Source organism: Lacerta agilis, chromosome 7 (genome assembly GCF_009819535.1).
Source record: "Lacerta agilis isolate rLacAgi1 chromosome 7, rLacAgi1.pri, whole genome shotgun sequence".
Lineage (NCBI taxonomy): Eukaryota > Metazoa > Chordata > Lepidosauria > Squamata > Lacertidae > Lacerta > Lacerta agilis.
In genome coordinates, this window is record NC_046318.1 from 13,020,052 (window position 1) to 13,035,299 (window position 15,248).

The 15,248-nt window shown below is 43.3% G+C and overlaps 1 protein-coding gene across 1 annotated transcript in view; it reads left to right on the top strand.

Moving 5' to 3' along the window:
• CTNND2 (catenin delta 2) overlaps positions 1-9,049 on the top strand; it is a 481,608-nt gene extending 472,559 nt beyond the window's left edge. The window contains 2 exon segments of the mRNA XM_033154385.1: positions 2,504-2,577; positions 7,751-9,049. Coding sequence (XP_033010276.1) covers positions 2,504-2,577; positions 7,751-8,011 — 335 coding nt within the window. The 3' untranslated portion in view covers positions 8,012-9,049.
• The last annotated feature ends 6,199 nt before the right edge of the window (positions 9,050-15,248 follow it).

A 15,248-nucleotide genomic window follows, 5' to 3' on the forward strand; every position in this document is an offset into this window, starting at 1 on the left:
GCCATACAAATATATTAATACTTTATGGGAGCTGCAGCACATTCAAGCTTATTTGAAACTCCCTGCCTACAGATTTTCTTTTTGGTGCCTTGCTAGAAATGCCGTTGTGAATTTTAATCTTAACTTTTTCCATGTTTTAAAGTATTAATGGGATCAATAAAAATTTACAACTTTTTGTAAACTGCATTAAGGGCTTTTTTACACTCAAACAGTGTATAAATTTCATGCAATTAAATAAATATTAAGCAAGCTCTAGTAAAGGCAAAAAAAAGTTTATTGCACTTTATCTACTCCGGCTTTTTCATCTTGGCTGTTACACCAGTGCTTTTTCATACATATTTGACCACCAACCCCTTCCCCCTCCCCTTCATTTTGCCTGCAATTTTTTCTATGCCTCCTCTACACTCGCTTGTTTTAATTGGGCACAAATATACACAAGCAATATCCTCAGTGCTGCCTTGTCATATTCAGCACATCATGAGCGATAAGCTTAGACAACAAAGCCAAAAATAATTGATCTAGAACAGTTTGCATTATCTGATTGACAACAGAGATCACAAGTCTTATTTGCTTTTTCAGGTTACCTCAGCTGAGCTTGGGGCACGTTGTTACCACATCAAATGAAGCCTCATCTGAAGAGAAAGGGAAGAATAAATGAAAGTAAAACATATTCTCTTTGTGTATGAAATGTATACATCACCTTGAAAAAGAACCTCAACAGGCATGAAAACAAAACAGGCTCAGCCAAATCTTAACAACAGTTCAATAAAACATATTACAAAATTGCAGCTTTGTGGGCCTTTTTTTTTAATCCCCCCCTGGCCAGATATTGTACACAGGTCTTCTTTCAGATTGCGTTGCGTGTACAGATATATGTTTTCCAATAGCATAAAGATATCAAACGCATGTGCACATGTCCTGCCTCTGAATAAGTGCTAGCAGGGAAGGGAGATGATGGAAGAAAGCAGCAGCAAGAGTTCCCTGTTGGAATGCGCCTATTACTCCCAGGTCTGACACTTGAAGGAATCTGGACTAAAGAGTTGGGCGAGAACCCTGAGTTTTTCATCTCAACCCCACCAGTAACAAGATTTGGTTCCAATACTATGTCTGTTATGTGTTCAGATATACAGCCTCTCCCATGTCACCAGACCTTTTTTTTTTCATTCAGCTTCACTTGGCAATCTCTATTATCAAGTCCCTCCTTACAAAAATCAAAACTACAACACCCGTGTCCGGTTTTGTTTTTTTTAAAGGGCTTTTTAATCGAGCTTCTTGATGCCCCCTCACTCCAAATTTCTAAGCACCCACATAAAGGGGCCTTGCAAAGGAGGAAGAAGAATGAACCCAACATGGCTTGCAGATAAAGATCTCAGAAAGCTAACAAGCAGCTAATGTTACACTTATCTGACTTTGCCACAAGGAATGACCAGGACCCATAGTCTGGCCACTAGGACTCATGCATTGGTAACCTCAAGCTTGGACTACTGTAATGTGCTGCCCTTGACATTGGTCTGGAAACTGCAGCTGCTGCAAAATGTAACGGCTGTGCTACTCAAAGGGCTGCTTTACTACATGCATGCTGCAACACTTTTAAATTGCCAGCTACTGAACCATGTTCAAGGTTTTCGTTTTGACTTACAAAGCCCTGAAGCACTTTGAACGAGGCTGCGTACAAGAGTGCATTCATTCCTACTGCCCTTGTGTTCCTCTGATCATTGTGTTCCTCTGATAAGGCTTTCCTAGTGGTGGTGCAGCAATGGGCTATTTTGCACCATAAGCAGCTAGGATATAAGCACACCCAGGATTTTAGGGGTTGACTTCAGAGTGCTGTGCCCACACAGGAAACAATCACAACCTTTGTGTTTATAAGTGATTCACATGCTATTTTAAAAGCCAAGTTCTGTATGACCACAAGTGGTTTGTTTACATGCAAAATGGTGAATTTGCAGTTTAGACTTTAACATTGCTATGATGTTCCTGGCTCTTGGGTTTCAATCCTACTGGAAATAATAACGCATTAGGTGGTAATGAATGCTACATGCTATAATTATCTGTTCTGCGAGCAAATATAGATGGCCTGTAGCTCTTGACAATCAAATTCATTGAGTGACTCCATGTTCTGGTGTATTAATGGAAGAAAAATCCCTTCTGTCATAGCATATTGATTATTTTATACATCTCTGTCATTTCCCCTTTTAGTACCCCTTTTCCTAAACTAATAAGCCCCAAGATGCTTAGCCTTTCTTCACAGGAAAATGCTCCAACACCTTCATCATCTTAATTCCCCTTTTCTTTGACAGCTCCAGTCCTGCAATAACCTAACTGAAATGGGGCCATCACCAGAACTGTGTAGAGTGTTTTCAATGTGCCTGCACAACTGATTGCTAGGAAATGCATTATGATGCTTGCCTGTTTAAACCATGAATTACCCTTTTCGCTTGCTACTAGCTGGCTTTCTCTTTGATAACACAATTCCCTTTTCTCCCCCCCTTCTCATCTTCAGCTCAGAACACTGGAATCTCTACTTTGTACAGAAATTCTTATGGTGCACCTGCTGAAGATATTAAACACAACCAGGTATGTGGCCAGAGCAATTCATTGTGGGGTTTTTTGAGCCATAACAGAATCTAACACAGAAAGAAAATATGAATCGTGGGGAGGGCATTTTTGTGAAACTGTTGCAAACTCTTGGTAGAATGCCAGATTTATTTTGCAAATTAAAATGGCCTAAACGCTCATGATTTTCACACAGTGTAATTGGAAAATAATATAGAATCAATGCCATTTGAAAATAATATAGAATCGATGCCATAAACTGAGTATTATACTAGTTCCGCACAGGAGTGAGGGCGTATAATGGTGTAGTCTTAATGATAAGGAAAACAAAGTTCAGTTATTCCTACCTTTGTCTCTATCGCCACCATTCCAGCAGTGTTCCTGCAAGAAGGAAATATATAATCACTTTTTCCGATCAAAGTTTGTATAAAACTATCTGATAGCAATTGTTGATAGTTAATGTTTTTTGGGGGAGGGGTATTAACAATATACATGCAAGGATTCTGTAAGATTCATAATATAAATCTGCCATCATAAACAATAATCATCCTAAGGCTAAAGAAAAAGGATTACATCAGGCCAATATTGTTTAGTCTTGAGGTGTATTAGTAAATGTCAGAATGCCCTGTCAAAACTTGAAAGAATTTCTGGTTAATGGTGTTCTGACATTTTCTGTAACAAAAATATAGGAAAAGAAGATGGCTTTTCTTCTGCTGCTGTTTCATTGGGCCTTGCTAATGAGAGGAGCTGTGATCTGGATGACACATGACAATTAGCCATGGTTTGTTTGAAAACTAGCTGGGGTGGTTTTTTGTTGTTGTTTTTGCCAACAAACCACAGTGAGAGCCCCATAGCTTACAGATCATGGTTTGTTTTATCATGGTTTGGCATTATGTTTGAGGTCAACCACCTTGCTTAACCATGGTTTGCTGGGCCACCTCACCCCAGACACTTGGCAGAGACACAAGAGAAGAGCAGGAGCAAGCTATGAGTTGTTTGCTCGTTTGTAAGGTAACTCATGCCTTGCTGAGCAAATCTTGGTTTGAAGGTAGTAGATTATACAGGGGGCAATCCAAACATGTAAGGTCTGAACAGGAGCAAAAGACTATGGCTAGGAGCAAAAGGGCCAAAGGCAGGGTGTGATCAGGGTCGAGTTCCAGAGAAGACAGTAGGACAAAGCAGTGTCTACTTGGCTACTTGAGCAAGAATTTCCTCAGACTGAGGGAGCAAGGCTTGTGGAACAATATACAAAGAGAGCCCTTGGTCTGGCTAGGCTGAAGTGCAATCTCTGGCCGTTATATGGGTGACACTGCAGTTCAACAGAGGTCAGGTCAATGATTCCTCCTGCCTGAGCTTCTGCATTGGACTTGCAGCATCTTACACACCAGAGTGCAGACAGAGTGCACATTTTCAACCCAATTTGTTTTTCTGGCATTCTGTGTGGATTGAACTATATTTTACCACAGTCAATTACCAAAAAAGTATCCTTACCTCTGGATTGCACTCTGTTAAACATCTTAGACCAAAAGAGCTTCTCAAAATTGAAGCCTGGGGAAAAATAATAGTTATTATTATTAGACATTTGTATGCCACTTTTCAGAGCCGTCTCACCCATAGGGGCTAGTGGCGCGGCGCGCCAGGGCGCTGGGCCCCCCAGGGGCGCCCCCGTGAGCCCGCTGGCATACCGGGCGCCCCCCTCCCCAACCCGCACCCGCCCCCACGGGCAGGCTGGCGGCCGGGCGCTCGCGCGCCGGCAGCACAGCCTCTGCCGCCCATGCCACTCCCGGGCGGGCTGCGAGCTGGCCGCCCTCGCATCCCGTCCCGGGAGCACTGGAAGGGCGCGCAGAGCCCCGCAGCTCTCTGCCCCTGCCGCTCTGGAAAGCCAGGGGTGGAGGTGGGGGGGGGGAGCAGATGAGGAGCCAAGGGGTCTTTTGGGAAGGACGGATATTGTTTTTGGCCCCTCTCCAAAAGCGGCCCCAGCGCTGGGTGAGCGCACCCGACTGTGCGCCGTGCGCGCAACCTCCCCAGCAGCACCTCGGCAACCCAGCGGCCTCGATCCGCTCCTCAACCCCTCTCTCGCCCCCGCGTCGTCCGCTCCTGCAGCGGATCCTCCCACTCGGGCGCTGGGCTCCAGCCCCTTCCTGCCGGCTGTCCATTCCCGATTGCAACCCGGCCAGCTCCTCGGCTTCCCGAGACGGGAGAAAGAGGAGGAGGGCACCTTGGCTCGCGCGCCCCAAAGACGGCGCACCAACTTTGGGCACACGTGCGCCTTTAAGAAAACAACCCCCCACCAGCCTGCATTAATGCACAAAGCCAGGCTCTCCCCCCCCCCACCAGCAAATGACGCAGGGAGCCGTGTAGGAAAAGCTTTCCACTTACGATAATTTTCTCTCTCTCTCTCTCTCTCTCTCTCTCTCTCTCTCTCTCTCTCTCTCTCTCTGACTGAGGTGAGTGAGATGCTCCTAATCTGAGAGCCTCTGAAAAGAGGTGGTGTTTTCTAACTTTGCCTATTGTTGCTGATACTCTGTTTCTGGTTAATTGTTCCTTCTGCACGTTTCCCTAAGGAACCAAAAGACAAACTGGGAGTTTCTCTGCTTGCTTTAAACTGTTTTGAGTATTGCGTTTCAATTGTTGTGATAATAATAGTAGCTTATATTAATGCATTCTCCTCTGTGTTCTAGTTACAGTAGGTAGCCATGTTGGTCTGCTGTAGTCAAAACAAAATTTAAAAAAAATCCTTCCAGTAGCACCTTAGAGACCAACTAAGTTTGTTCTTGGTATGAGCTATTGTGTGCATGCACATAAAATAACACACACTACTTCAGATACACTGAAATTGGTCCTGTAAGACCAATTGCTGTCCTTAAGTTGTCAACAGGTTTACCACACCTATCAGCCAATCACCCATTCCCACCACCCTTCTGAGTAATACCCCTCCCCACCCTCTCGCTATACCTAAGGGTCTGGTGATTTCTATTTCAGTGTATCTGAAGAAGTGTGCATGCACACAAAAGCGGCCTCGATCCGCTCCTCAATTGGTCATCCAAGGTTTGTCTTAAAGGGCTAGTGGCCTCCTACATGACAAAATGACTGCTCTCTGCTCCTCACTTGCCCCTGCTCATGCAGAGAATATTTCCCATTCTGGTTCAAAGGGGTTCCTGTGCTTTAAGCAGCTTGGCCTCAATAGCAGAAATGCTTCCTGCAATCCACAGAAGGGGAGGGTGATGTTATGCTTTGATCCTGCTTGCAGATTTCCCTTAGGCATCTGGTTGGGTTAGGGGGCCCAAATTACTTGCCTTGCCCCGGGTGCTGACAACCCACGCTACGCCACTTGCCGCTGCTCCTTTGAGCGCTTCTCCAGCCTGCCGCTGCGCAGGACTGGAGTAGGGCGCGGGGGGACGGGAAGGAACCCAAGGGGTCCCGAGCGGGCGCTGTTTGCCAAAGGATGGGGGGGCGTGGGGGCGCCGGAGAGATCCCTGCACCACGGCGCAGGATAGGCTTAAGACGGCCCTGCCACTTTTTGTTCCTAAAGTCCCCAAACCTAAGGGCAACAGATTAGATAACAACTGCACAAAAATACATTAAATCAAGATAGTACCATCAATCATACCAGCAGCACAGATCAGCAGGATCATGAGATCAGGGGATACATCTGTTGTCATTAAAAGCAGAGCAAAAAGGAACAGTCTTTTGTGTCTGCTGAAAAGAAGGCATAATGTTTGTGTGTCAGTATGCCTGCTTCTAGAGTACTTCTTTAGTAAGTACTCAGCACTCAAAAGTTCAATACATTGGTACCACGGGTTATGAACAGTCCTGCTTACAAACGCTTCAGGTCACAAACTCCACAAACCCGGAAGTAGGTGTCCCGGGTTGCGAACTTTGCCCTGGGATACGAACGCAATCCGCTTCTGAGGCGGTGGGAGGCCTATGAGGGGAATGTGCACCTCGGGTTAAGAACGCTTCGAGTTAAGAACGGACTTCCAGAACGAATTAAGTTTGTAACCCGAGGTACCACAGTAATTTCAATTAGCTTGCTGCCTGAATATGTGAGGCAGGAAGCACAATGTAGGAAGTTAGCTCCTTGTCATCAAAGATCAGTAGATGCCGAAATCTTGTTGAGCTTCTGGTGTTCTTCCAATTTAATACTTTGAAAATTATCTATTGGTAGTTTATTTCTCATGCTGCTTTAACTGGAGCTTGGAAGATACAGCAGAGAAGTGCCTGGGAAAGGGAATCAGCTTTACACTATGTACCATGAGACATTTCCGAAGCCAGGGGCATACCCAGGATCAAAACTAGGGGGGGGAGGCAAGCCATGGTCATTCAGGTTCAAAAACAAAAACAGCTTCAAAAAACAGAAAAACTTTCCCCTCCAAACAGAAAGCCCCAAATGGCTGAAAAACTCAGTTTCCCAGGATCCTCAGTCCTCGCAAAGGAACTACTCACCATGCAAGGGAAATCAGTTTGCCAAGCTCCCTTGCAACGATGAATCCTGGCAGCGATGAATTCGCCCCCTGACACTGCCCAAGTCTCAGCCTGCATCCCCATTTGACCAAGCAGGGTGCAGGCTAGGATCTGGTCTCTGATAGGCACGCCAGCTCTTTGTCGGCATGAGGGAGGGGGAAACAGCCAGCGCAACACACACACACAGAGTGGCCAACTGCCTCGGCAAGAGCGGAAGAGCTAAATTTTATTGAGATTTTGGGAGGGGGAGAAAGACCAGTCTTGAGCTTTTTTTTCCTTTTAGGCTGCCGATAACCATTTAATTATAAAAATTTTTGCTTCTAGGGGGGGCAGCTGCCCCCCTGCCCCCCCTGGGTATGCCCATGTCCGAAGCCTTTTTCTTCCATTCTTTCTCTGGTTTGCAAATGTTCCCACAGCCCCAAAAAGGTTGGCATCCCTTTACTCTTTAACCGTCTCTTTAAGCAAAACGTCTGTTAGGAGCAGTAATCAATGCAAGTGCAAGGCAGTCCATTTAGGAAGATCAAGCAAAACAGTGCAATTAATTCGGGGGTGGGGGTGGGGGACTAAGAGATTATGAATGCAGCTGCTGAAATGCTGGAAGCATTCATACTGCCACCCCTAATAAGCATCGTTCAAGTGGAAGCATCTTATCTTCCTCCCTAAATGGTAAGCTTGATTCCCGTCGCAGCACTAATACCTAACAAGCTGAGGCTTATTGTTCTGTTGATAGGTCTCAACACAGCCAGTTCCACAGGAGCCCACTAGAAAAGATTATGAACCATATCAGCCATTTCAGAATTCAACAAGAAACTATGACGAGTCCTTCTTTGAGGACCAAGTACATCACCGTCCTCCTGCAAGCGAGTACAATATGCATCTGGGACTTAAGTCCACCGGGAACTACGTTGACTTCTACTCGGCTGCTCGGCCCTACAGTGAACTCAATTACGAAACAAGCCACTATCCTGCATCTCCGGATTCCTGGGTTTGAAATTTGGGCAAGGAAAAAACAAAACAAACAAAAAAAACGGCTCCGGGAACTGTGCATGTGCATGCATACCACAAGACATTCTTTTCCTGCAAATTTAGTTTGTTAAAAGCCTGTTCCATAGGAAGGCCCTGATAATCAAGTGTGGGAAACTTTTAAGATGCTTTTAGATGGCTAAAAGATTTGGACATTAAGCACGGGAGTGTCATTAGAAAGGGGGGAAATGTATATCTATTTCTGTATCTATATAATCCCATCTCCCTCTATATATATAGATATAGAAATATATTGTGGGGAGGGGGGCAGCTTTGCAGTTGTCCCTTGTATGTAGAGTGTAAAACAAATAGTGCTGTATATTGAATGTGGCTGAAGGAAAGAGAGGAAGGTACAACAGCCGATGTAGGACCAGAGTTAAGCACAAGAAAATGAATAGTTTACAAAACCTTAAGGGGGACAGCTTCTCACACTTTGTTTCCTCTCCTCATCCATTGTGAATCTAGGCTTCAAGTTGCATTTGGGGTTTCCTCTGTACAGCAAGATGTTTCTTGCCTTTTGTTAATGCATTGTTGCAAAGTATTTGATGTACATTACAGATTTAAAAGAGAGAGAGAGAAGTGCATTGTGTATATTACACCAATGCCACAGTGTTTCTTCATCTATGGTTCTAAATATTGCTTCAATTTCAAAACTTTGAAATATGTATGAATTTCCAGGGGGGGAGGGCTTTTTTCCCCTTTTCCCCTTTCTTTCTTCCTTTTCTTTTCCCCAGTGCGTTTTAACAAAAAAAAAAAAAAACCAACAGAATATTTAGCAGTATTGTTCGTTCTGATATGTGAATTTGTTTGTGGCAACTAAAAAAAAAGGCATTCAGCAGTTTCTGACAATTAACATTCATCATTCCACACTCCTTGTCAACGAAGTGCTTTTTCACTGCCTAAAATTTTAGATGTAGATATTTGAAATAGATTTTTTCATTTATACCAGTTTTCTTTATGATGATACAGTGTTAAAAAGAAAATAAATTACAATTGATCTGTCATCCATATTTGCTAAGAATGTCTATTTCCAAGAATCCTCCATCTAAATACACATTCTTGCTTGTGTGTGCGCGTATGTATGTCCCCCCCCGATGTGTGCATAATATTCTGTGTGTATGTTTGTGCAGCATAAAGCGTGTTCTGTTGCAGTGTTGCCAGACATGAGAGAATTCTCATCTACCTACAAGACTTCAAGCGGGGAGGGGGGGGGTTCTCTCCACAAGATACGAGACCTTTTCGCACTCTCATACACAAATACATAGACTTTCAGGCTTGCTAAGTGCAGAAGTAATCTTCGGAACAACAAGGGGTTGGGGTGGGGGTTAGCACAGAAGCAGTTTCCAACATGTCATACAACAGATGTCTTGCATTTTCCTCTCTAGTGCAGCTATAGCAGCAGAGTACAGCAGAAAGGGATTCCTTCCCCATTTATCCAGATAAATTGTGTGCCGTTTCCCTTTAGCAGTGCTGCTGGGGACTTGGAAGGGACTGAGGGGTTGTACAAGACTGCCAATATCCTTAGGTCCCGGCAGCCTGAGGTGAGGAATTTCTGAGCAATGTCTGGCATCACTGCCCCTACAAGTTGAGAGTCCTTCCTCTCCTTCTCCCCCCCCCCCACATGTGGTCTGCCCTTTTCTGAAGAAGAAGAAAACAAAGACTTTTGAGACTGTGCTACTGTGGACTGATAATCTGGCCACACTGTTCCATCTGTTACTTTTTTAATTTATATATGTATATATTAAATTTTTCTCTACAGTGGAAACTCCAGTATGTATCGCCCCTTCCTTGCAGTGAGAGCTGACTGACCATCATTGGTGATTCACGTGGTTATCCAGCCCCAAGTACGCTGCTTACTTTTTCCCCCAAGGAAAGAAGGGAATGGTGAGCCCCTTCATCCACAAACTCCAGTGTGAGAAAATGACTGATCAGTTCTTTGCCATACATTTGAATCAACAGAGCAGGTCCCGCTCCTTTGAGGCACCAAGACTTGCAAGGCTAATGTAACTGCCCTAAATGTGAGTTAACACTCTTGGGTCATCTGCTAGGTGAGGTTCCGTGTTTGTTACCCACCCCAGAAGAAGTCAGAATGCAACAACCAATATGACAGAATGCATGGCTGAGAAGCAAACAAAGGTATATAACATTTCCGAAAGCAAACAGTAAATTGATATCTAAACAGTATCCTATCCTATCCACCATCACAACCCATGCAAAATATAGGCCACTTCTGTAGATTTTTAAATCTGGTGTAATATAATTAATGAAAAATAATATGTGTGAAACAGTGCAGCAGAGGAAGAGGGGGGGCCCCTGGGTCTCCATCCTTTGACAATTGTTGGTAAGTATAAAAATATTACGGTTCTACATTGTATGGTACTCATCATCATTTACATAGTGATGCAATGCACAGCCTTTTTGGAAATATACTGCAATTTAACATTTAATACCAGCAGTATACTGGCTGCAGTGCTGAACGCAGAAGGAAAATGGCCTTCGGCCAGAGTACTGGAATACAGTTATCCTTGTTGAGTCAAATTGCTTGAAGCAGATTTAAAAACACAAAAAAGTTGAAAGAATCTGATGCTGAAGTGCACACACTACAATACTATTTGCTACAACTTACGATAACATGAAGCTACATGGCCAATATAAAAATAATCTGGATTATTTTGAGTTTCTAATAAGTGATGGTCATTTAATAGGACTTTCAGGAGGGGGTCCTCCTGAGTTTGTTAGCCATTGGGGTGTCAGGTTAATTGTTGGTTTAAGAAGCACATGGTATTCTTAATCAATGATAATCGTTTCACTTTTGCCTGATCTTTTATCACCAGAGATAAGAAAATATTTCAGAATGGCTACCTGTATTAGAGCAGAAATAAACAGATACAGAGCTATATAGTGTAATGTAGATATGGTTTGTCAGTGATCCTAGCACTGTAGTTAACTTTTCCAGGCATGCCTTTCCAATGTACAATAAGCAACCCCGTCTCCTTTTGTAGTAAAAAAAAATGGGGGGGGGGGGACATGGGAAATCTAGTTGAAGGAAGGGCTCAATGGACATATGTATATGAAATATATATATCTCACACTCCATGATTTTAGACACAAGTTGTTCCTATTTTCTTTATTATTAACTGGATGGAAATTAAACATGCACTTAAAGTATGTAACTTATCAAAAATTATCCAGTTTTAGAAATCAAACAGAATGTTACTTCGCATCTGACATAGCAGTGTCTTTGGTAGCTTTTCATACAGCGATCTGAGTATCACATTTTGACTTGAGTCTATTGTACATAGGAAAGAAATTTGCTTTGGATGGTGAGTGTGTGTTAATGTCCAGATGTGAAACAGTCGTGCTAAGGGCCTGAGATGGCCATGCTTGCAACAAGATGGAATTCCCACTAGTTCCAGAAGCAACAGCCACCTCTGTCTTGCTGCTTCCCATGCCAAAGCCCTTCAGGAGTAATGTACCACAATGAGCTGCTGCTTTGTGCAAGCTGTTATGCTTCGCATCTAATTCAAACAAGCTTGGATGTTAACGCTTATTAAGTAAAGTGGTTTACAATGAAAAGCTAAATAATATAAACAAAAGACTAAAAAAAACACTGTCGAGAACAGCAGCTATATATTTCAGCTGCTGTTCCTCTTTCTGTTTGCAAGAGAACAGAATTTCTGGGCTCTGAGTGTAACGGGACCTCTGACGCTTCCCTAGCTAGTAAGTTGACCTCCTCCAATCTCACACGGGGGACCCTGAATGCAGGTTGCTGGTCCGTGAGATAAAATTTAGTTCCTTTTTGCTCTAGAAACAGGAATTGCACATGCACCCTGAACATTTGATTGGGACAAGCTTGCATTTGAACAAATGGGCATGCTGCCATCATGTCTCATTCCATCATTACTAACGACGCATAGCATAAATACAAGCTTCACAGAGCATGGCAAATGTAGCCTAAAGAGAAGTCACTTTCAAACTGTCCCAGTTTATATATCCTGGAGGTTCTGGGAAGCCAGGTGTGGACTTTTAGGTGGCGACATCGGCAAACGGTTTCGAAGATGGCATGCCTGCTTATTGCCCACATTCCCATGTCATATAACACCATCAGAGGAGCGCTGGGCACGTTCTAAGAAGTTTGCTCTCACCGTTTGCATGAGCCCAAGAGCTGAGCTAGCACTCCACACAAAAGGAGTGTAGGACATGCTCCAGAATCCTGCAATATGCAGTGTTCTGTTACACGACAGATGTTCAAGCATTCCTTGCAGTCAAAACAATAAAGGCAGAATTGAGAGTAATGTAGTGGGGGGGGACCTCTGCCCTAAATAAAATACTGAGGGGTGGGGGGGTAATAAGATTTTTGATAATTAAAATGCTAAAATAATGAGAGACGGGAGAACAGCTGTTTGGTGCAGGAAAGGCAGAGAGCCGAAGAGTTCAGATGTAGCTGTTGGACAAAATGTGCAAGTCTGAAAAAGGCTGTCCCCCCCCCCCAAAAAAGGCCAAAAACTGATTATTGGCTTCCGGTTTCCCTCCACCTTGCCCATTTTTTCTCCTGCAGTAGGAAATACTTAAGAGTAATATTTGAATATTGAAACTACAGTAACTTATCAAATCTCTTTCCAGCTAGGCTTATGTAACTCCTTCACACCTCCCCAGTATTTAGGGGGGTTTGCAGATGGGTAGGTGGGTCAGTTGGTTGGTCTGTTGGTTTTTCAAATGTTACCACAAACACTTGGCTGTGTTCCCCCCCCCAGCAATGTAATAACCCACACAGAAAGAGGGATTCCAAAAATGTATAAAATGTATTTGTTGTACTGTAAAAATGTTTGATTTAAACACAGACTTCATTTTAGACTCCTAATCAACTGTGTAGATCTCTATATAAAAAGCTCATTGTTTTATTAAGATGCTGTTTATGGTCTGAAAGGAATGGTTGAGCTATTATAATACTAACAAAACTGCACTACCATGAGCAATATTAAGCTTAAAAAGTGGACATTTCAAGAATAAAATATTATTTAAACTATATTAATATTGAAAGTACATTTTGGCAATGTATAAACGCCCAAAAGTTAAAATAAATGTTGTCAAGTTAAATGGCAAAATACTACTACTACTACTAATAGTAATGAGAATCAACAGACTATACTTTTTCATTGTACATGTTGGTAGCATGTACAAAAGCTAACTTGAACTGAGATTTTCTATCAATAAATACTACTGTATTGTGGAGAGTTGCTGTTCATAGTGCAGTATGTGAAAAGCCAAAAGCAAGAAGGAATATATGCAGTGCTGAGTATATACAGGAGACTTACCTCCTCGGTTCTCCATACATTTGGCACACATGCACACACAAAATGCTGGTGTAGCACAGTGGTGAAACATATGATCCAGGAAACCCCCAAACTTCATAGGTCCCCTAGAAGTAGCCAGCTTACTGCATCCTGTATGTTTCTGAACTCCCATCAGCTACAGACAACAATCTAAATTCATCTGGAGGGGAGTATACTGACCCCTGTCTTAGGCAACCAACTCTCGGCCCCTTACTCATGCTGCCTCATTAAAGAAATAGTCCATTAGCACCAATACTACTCCCATCGTTCTAAAGAACACCACAGAAATCTAGCATATCATTGCTCAAGATACTGAATTATGTCAGAATGATACAAAGACTGTTCCATTTACTTTAGGGTTCTCTCTAGCAGCCATAATAGTGCAAACATGTTATTCCCACCCACCCCAATTTTTATCCTACCTCTTGCTCCTTTGGGGAACCCGTTCTGCCCCAGCTAAGGCCAGCTCCTCTCCCAGTTTCACACAGCAGAACACAGGACGCCAGCAACTTCTTCCTCAGCAGATGTTGAAAACGAAGCATGGACAGCAATGCTCCCTGAGCAAATTTTCTCCCGAGAATTAGTGCTGTTCCTGGCCAGCTGCTTCCAGTCCAGCCTGTGGCAAGGAGAAAAGGAATGGAAAAAATTAGGGGCAGGAGGTACTTTCACTTCACTTAGGTCTAAGGGAAGCACATTTGACCTGGCCCACCACCCAACACAACTGTGAAGGCATGGCCTAACCTGTCAGGAGATGTTCCTGCCGCAGAACATCTATCCGCAAATACAATCTGCTTTTAGGCATGTACTGTGACAATGAAGAGAACTCCTGCAGAGCAAAAATCACCAGCCTTTCTCAAACTGCAGAAAGGAAAGTGAGCGAGCAAATGTGGGGATGCTAAAATCTAACACAGGTCCTTTGGGGGCTAGTAGTTTGAGAAAGTGCTGTGGGTTCTAGTCACAAAACAGCTGTCATGGAGTGTGTGACGTAACACAAAATGGATATGGCTTAACACAAAATAACGAGCAGGTAAACAAACAGAACAAAATGATGTGGGCATGACCCCGCCCCCATCAGCCACCCCATCAATGGGAGGGAAAGGCATCAGTATCAGCTACCTCTGCATGCACAGAAAAGCTTTTTGCACCTCTGGCAGACTGGGAACTAATAGCATCACAGAAGGCTTTAAGAGAATAGTTAGGATTCAGGGGCTGTGACAACCTGGAGCGATACTTGGTCAAAACCAGGGGTGAAAGAAGCTGTCAATTTTGGTTCTCCCACTTTCTCATTTTTCCAATATTAAAATCAGTTCTGCAGCAATTTGTTTAATCAGCATTTTCAAATCACAGAACTATGCAATTGAAAGGCACAACGGAGGGTCATCTGGTCCAAGCCCCTGCAATTCAGGAATGTTTTACTCAATGTGGTGCTCAAGAGGCTGATGTTCTACTGACTGAGCTATCCATCATGGGCTTTAGTTCAAACTCCTCCAAATAAACACATTTTTATATGCAGTTTTGACTAAAGTACACATTTTTGCAAGCCATTTCCCCCCAATGCAACACATTTTTGTATTATTTTTGTACTAATGTATTCGTTTTTTATGCACACTTTCCCCAACTATATGCATTCTGATAAACATTGGTTGGTGAACTGCATCGCAAAATTCAGACAGGTGAAATTTTCAAAAGCTAGCTGTTTTGGTTCTCATGTTGTTTCAGAAAGTGGGGGTTTGGTAGATCCACCTGCAAATGAGAACAGATTTTAATTTATTTCCTATCCCTAGTGAAAACTAAAGAGACCTTGGTAAGGATCAAACAAAAAGGTAGGTTGCAGGATATGGATGACTCAGCCACAGAAAAGGATGGGGGCTA